Raw genomic sequence first — 5,959 nt, 5'->3', positions numbered from 1 at the left:
CAGAGCACCTCATCCCATTTTGGCGCTGTGGCTTGTGGGAAGGGGAAGGAAGTGTGCGGGTCTTTCCGCTTCCTGTTCCAACGCCCCATGGTGCTTTGCTACACATTCCGAGCAGTTTGGCGGCATTGTGAGTCTGCAGCGCGATTTTTGAGATTTCTGTTACAAATGGAGCCTGAGTTGCTGAGGACCTTGCTGATGATTGTTGCCAGCACATCACGCATGGCAGTGGAGCTATTCCTTCAGCTGCAAAGTGACAGTGAGGAGTCAGACGATGATATTGAAACGCCTGACACTCAAGACACTCAATTGCTTGTGGCAGTAACAGACGTGCTTAGCACCGTGGAACGGTGCCTTTGGGCTCGGGAAACCAGCACTCAGTGGTGGGATCACATCGTCCTGCAAGCATGGGATGACGAGCAGTGGCTGCAGAACTTTCGGATGAGAAAAGCCACTTTCATGGGACTGTGTGCTGAGCTCGCCCCTACCCTGCGGCGCAGGGACACAAGCTTGAGAGCTGCCCTGCCAGTGGAGAAGTGGGTGGCTATTGCAATCTGGAAGCTGGCAACTCCAGACAGCTGCCGATTGGTGGCGAACCAGTTTGGAGTGGGAAAGTCCACCGTTGAAATGGTGCTGATGCAAGTTTGCACAGCCATTAATCGCACCCTGCTAAGAAGAACTGTGACTCTGGGGAACGTGCAGGACATTGTGGATGGCTTTGCACAAATGGGTTTCCCTAACTGTGGAGGGGCAATAGATGGGACGCATATTCCTATTCTGTTCCCATCCCACCTGGCATCAGAGTACGTTAATCGCAAGGGGTATTTCTCCATGGTTCTGCAAGCGCTTGTGGATCACCGTGGGCGTTTCACTGACATTTACTCAGGATGGCCTGGAAAGGTGCATGATGCACACATCTTTCGGAACAGTGCCCTGTTCAGGAAGCTGAGGGCCGGGACTCTTTTCCCAGACCGCAAGATCACAGTAGGGGACGTCGAAATGCCCACTGTGATCCTTGGAGACCCTGCTTACCCCTTAATGCCATGGCTCATGAAACCGTATACAGGGAAGCTTGACAGGAGCAAGGACCGGTTCAACTACAGGCTGAGCCAGTGCAGAATGACTGTGGAGTGTGCTTTTGGCCATTTGAAAGGGCGCTGGAGGTGTCTTTATGGGAAGCTAGATTTGGGGGAAAGCAGCATCTCCGCTATTATATCCGCGTGCTGTACCCTCCATAATATTTGTGAAGGGAAGGGTGAAAGATTCAGTGAGGAATGGACCTCCGAGGTTCGACGCCTAGAGGATGAATTTGCACAGCCAGAGAGCAGGGCTACTAGAGAGGCCCAGGAAAGGGCTTCAAGGATTAGGGATGCCTTAAGGGAGCAATTTGATGCTGAGAGCCAACAGTAATGTTTGGTGCCTTTGCTGTGCTCCTTTCTACCTTGGGGTACAATATTTACCACTTCCTGCAATAATAAAACCTATTGTAAAAGCCATAAAATCCTTTATTCAAAGTACAGTACATAAAAGGCCAGGGGGGTTAGGGTGGTGGACTGTACATTCAGAGGTTTGAATATGTCCTGTTTGGATTACTGTTCAATGTCTGCTGCACTTCAGGATTACTATGCTGAAGAGTAATGGGGGTGGAGTGCACAGGGTAAGAATTGTAGTTATCAGGGCTGGTAGGTGATCGTACAGGTGTTGGGGGCAGCTGGGGGTAATAAGAAACTGGCTGCTGGAGAAAGGTGTTTTGTGCAAATACTGGGGAACAAGAAAGAGAGCTTTGGGAGGGGTGTGGGTTACCACGGTACAGATCTGCCTGCATGGCTACGAGAGACTCGAAAGAGTCAGTCTGGCGAGACAGGAGGCTTATCAGGTGCTTTGAGGTTTTTTTGGTAGCCAATTCCTTTCTCCTGCTTTCTGTTTGCCTCCACTCATACATTTTCTCTCTCCATTCCTGCGTCTTCCTACTTTCTCTGTTGTAGTGAATCATAACTGCTTTGATCAATTCTTCTTTTGATTTTCGCGGATTTTTTCTCAAGTTCTGCAAGCGACGTGAGGCCAGTGATCCGGCTGCATTAGTCAAGGTCACTAAAAAAAACATAGATAGAAACATGTAATACACAGAGGCTACATTGTTTATTATCACACAGTGAAGGAGTTTTTAGACTTTTTGTAGCATCCTTCCCACATACCTAACATAACACAGAGAGGCCAGGGAAGCGAAGGCATGGCGAGCAATGGGGTGAGTGTTTCTGCCCCGACTGCACCTGGGAGGGGGAATTGACCGATGGGTCACTGGGGTTTATCTGCACTGGGTACAGGAGGTAGCTGGTGTCCTGCACAGGGGACAGTAGTGAACAGGAAGGTGGCAAGCTGCTGGCGGGGGGGGGGGGCTGTCCGCGTAACTGCCGACCTGCTGGTGGGGGGGGGGAACGCACAGCTGGGCTGGCTGCCTGCTGGAAAGGAGGAGGGGGAGACCGGAGCGCACCGCGGGGCTGGCTGCCTGCTGGAAAGGAGGGGGGCAGACCGGAGCGCACCGCGGGGCTGGCTGCCTGCTGGAAAAGGGGGTTGGGAGACTGGAGCGCACCGCGGGGCTGGCTACGTGCTGGAAGGGGGTGGGGAGACCGGAACGCACCGCGGGGCTGGCTGCCTGCTGGAAAGGGGAGGGGGGGAGACCAGAGCGCACCGCGGGGCTGGCTACGTGCTGGAAGGGGGTGGGGAGACCGGAACGCACCGCGGGGCTGGGGTGGGGGACCACGAACCTGGCGCCCTGCACTCAAGTATCCCTAAATTCTCAACAAGGTTTCCTACTGCCAGATATATCAAGGCTGCGTGTTACCTGGGAAGACAGGGAGGGTCTTCTACAGCAATGTGGATTCCGCCCTGGCCCCTATGCAGCTTGCCTGTGTGCAGCCATGGTCCCCCCACCCCTCGCAGCACAGTGGATCGGACGAGTTAGCCTGACTGGGACAAGGACCACGGTGGCTCTCCCGATAAACTTACGAAAGCACATTGCCCACGCTCTGGCTGCAACTTTTCAAGAGATTACCGAGGCAGATTACAGAGACGTGATAGAGCAAATCAATGGGCTATTCCACGTTTAGGCACGCATGCAGGCAGCCATAACCCAAGCCCTCCTCTCCCAAAACATAAAAATCTGCTTACCCCGAGCACACTCCGCAGCTTCTTCCTCACCAGCAACTTCCAGCTGCTGCGACTGGCTAGCCTCCTCCTGGCTTGAGAAGAGCTCTTGGCTGCATGCCTCCTGGGACTCCGGGGTGTCTCCCTCCACACCAGTAGCCTCACTGTCGGCTTCCTCTACACCCTCCCCCACTTCTCCCTGCTCTGAACTCTCCATCGTGCTCCTCAGATTGGCAGTGGGGTCACACCCAAGTATGGCATCCAGCTCCTTGTAAAAACGGCAGGTTGTGGGGGCAGCTCCTGAGCGGCAATTTCCCTCACGGGCTTTGCAGTAAGCACTCCGCAGCTCTTTTATTTTAACCCTGCATTGCAAAGCGTCCCGTTCATGGTCCCTTCTCAGCAAGGACTGTGATATCTGCCCATAGGTATCATAATTTCTCCGGCTGGAGCGCAGCTGTGACTGCACAGCTTCCTCTCCCCAAACACTGATGAGGTCCTGCAGCTTGGAACTGTTCCATGCTGGGGCTCGTCTGGGGCGTGGAGGCATGGTCGCTGATTGATTGAATGACTGATTGCACTCCACACCTGGCTGAGCAAACAGGAAGGGGATTTTTAAAATTTCCAGGGCATTTAAAGGTGGGGTCAGCTGAGCCCAGGGCAGTGGAGTGTGCATGATTACCAGAGAGGCTTCTAAGGTATGCTGGGATACCTCCTTATACCCCGGAGGTCAATAAAAGCGCTGGTGGGCGTCCACACTTGCTGACCAGCGCTGGATCACCAGCGCTGGAATCCCTACACCCAAGGCTCGACCGGGTGTACAGCCAGCGCTGCAACCAGGGAGTTGCAGCACTGGCTGTGCTTTGCAAGTATGGCCACATCCTAAGTTGCAGCGCTGTAACCCCCTCACCAGCGCTGCAACTCTCTAGTGTAGCCATGGCCTTAGCCCCTGGCTTCTTCCAACGAGTTATCTCACTATATAGCTGATTGCTCTTGATGGGCCATCAAGTGGGCTGGGTAGTGCTGATGTCAATCTGCCTGGGAGAGTCACCCAGATACACAGCTCAAGTTGAAGATATAAATATACCACACATTTATAATTCATGATAATTATATGGTGTACATAGGATGGTACATACATATAAACAAGATTATCATATTTAGCAAATCATAACTCTTCCACTGATACCTTACATGGCATATCTGGCTGTTGTGCACCAGTGTATTACTGTAACATCAAGGAAGTAAGTGCAGGTTTTTTGGTTTATTTTTAATTGTCTCCATAACACCTAAAATAACATCTTGATTTTTGCAAGCGATTTGGTGTTTAAAATCAATGACCAAAACTTTTTGTTTCATATGGCAATAGGCCAAATTCTACCCTCATTTACACAGCTAGAAGTCCAAAATAATTTACTGAAGCCATTGTCACCAAGATCAACACTAGTTTGTACAGTGAAATTCTCCACTTTAATTGAAAAGAAAAAATGTTGTTGTGCTAAAATGACTCAATACCAAACAAAAAGGTTGGATCTTTTAGTGTTAAAGATACTGATAACAACTACCCCATGCCCTAGAATATCTGGATGTACCAAATAAATGATAGAAATCAACGGAGGATCCCTGCCTTTCTAGTTTGCTTGTAGTGGTGGAATCAAATTAATCTGAAGCCTGAGGCTTGGTGGTGTCCTGCCAAGTTATGTTGAAAATAATAATTATTCTGATTGGTTTTTATGTTTTGAACTTCCTGTTTCAAAGCTACTTAATTTCATGCCAAAGGGTCAAAGGAAAGTCAGTTGTATCCCTTTCTGCAAACAGTTTCTAATGCTGTAAAACACTCTCTACTCTCTTGTAACTGTTCTATTCAAAATATTAACACATTCCTGTGAGTTATATAAAGGGAAGATGAGACCAGTTTTGATGCAGATCTCCTCTTCTATGTCAGCAGGAGTATGATTGTTCTGGACAGCGACTTCTACTTCAGTGAAAAAGTTGCTTTTTTCTTTAAAAACATGACAAAGATCTCTATACAATCCTCTGTAGGAAGGGCAACATTTTGCACTCAGAACTGTATGGTGAGATTATGCTCATACTCCCTGAATGAAAGTGCCACTGATGTCACAGGAAGTTTGATTCACAGAGCTGAATGTGCCATGCAGATCTGAGAGCAGAACTTTGCCCAGACCTTATATTGTACAGATTGAACCAATGTACTACACAAATGCTCTGTCGCTCCAGATAGCACTGAGATGAAATGCCATGTACAAATTAAAATTTGACAATTATTGAATTTTAAAAAGTATTTTATGAGTAAGACGTTGGAAGCTGGGCCTGGTCATTAGAACCACAGTCAGAAGCCCTGAGTCCTATTCCCAGCCCTCCGACTGACACATAATATCACCAGTTCTCAGAGGTAGCCAGGCTGTGTGCCACTCTTCACCTCTCCAATCCTGTGACCAGCAGGGGATGGTCCAGTCCATAGCTCAGGTTAGCACAGCCTCTGAGCTGCTCTAATTTGTGCACAACTACTTATGGTCCAAAGGGGCCCTTATGGCAGCTGGGCATGACTTGATCACAGTATTGCTCTGGCCATGTGCTCCGTGTCCAGCGAGGCCTCTTACATTAGGGGCTGGAAGGTGGCTGGGGATGAAATAGAGTCAGATATGCCAGCTCTGTGTAGTGCAGAGATTCTGCCAGTCCCAAGGGAATTCTCTGATGGCTGGATGTGACTTCCCCTTAGCACCAGAGACTGTGCATCCAATTCAGCAACTCAGTCCCATATCTCACTATCTCCCTCTACCTCCCACCCCGACCCAATTGT

At 49.8% G+C, this 5,959-nt stretch overlaps 1 protein-coding gene across 1 annotated transcript; it reads right to left on the bottom strand.

Annotated features, from left to right (window-relative positions):
- Positions 1–1,498: 1,498 nt before the first annotated feature.
- LOC127045319 (uncharacterized) lies at positions 1,499–3,472 on the bottom strand. Its single transcript, XM_050941329.1, has 2 exons — positions 3,166–3,472; positions 1,499–2,088 (listed from the first exon to the last, which is right to left on the bottom strand). The coding sequence occupies exons 1-2, from the start codon at positions 3,356–3,358 to the stop codon at positions 1,559–1,561; spliced, it is 723 nt and encodes a 240-aa protein (XP_050797286.1). The 5' UTR covers positions 3,359–3,472; the 3' UTR covers positions 1,499–1,558.
- Positions 3,473–5,959: the final 2,487 nt, after the last annotated feature.

This window comes from Gopherus flavomarginatus, chromosome 2 (genome assembly GCF_025201925.1).
Source record: "Gopherus flavomarginatus isolate rGopFla2 chromosome 2, rGopFla2.mat.asm, whole genome shotgun sequence".
In the NCBI taxonomy this organism is placed as follows: domain Eukaryota; kingdom Metazoa; phylum Chordata; order Testudines; family Testudinidae; genus Gopherus; species Gopherus flavomarginatus.
The sequence above is the reverse complement of the archived record's forward strand: the minus strand, read 5'-3'. Positions and strand labels throughout refer to the sequence as shown.

Coding starts and splice junctions, on each gene's coding strand:
- LOC127045319 (XM_050941329.1), bottom strand. CDS start 3,358: ATGGAGAGTTCAGAGCAGGGAGAAGTGGGGGAGGGTGTAGAGGAAGCC. Junction 2,089..3,165: donor AGCTGCGGAGTGTGCTCGGG/GTAAGCAGATTT, acceptor TGTTTTTTTTAG/TGACCTTGACTAATGCAGCC.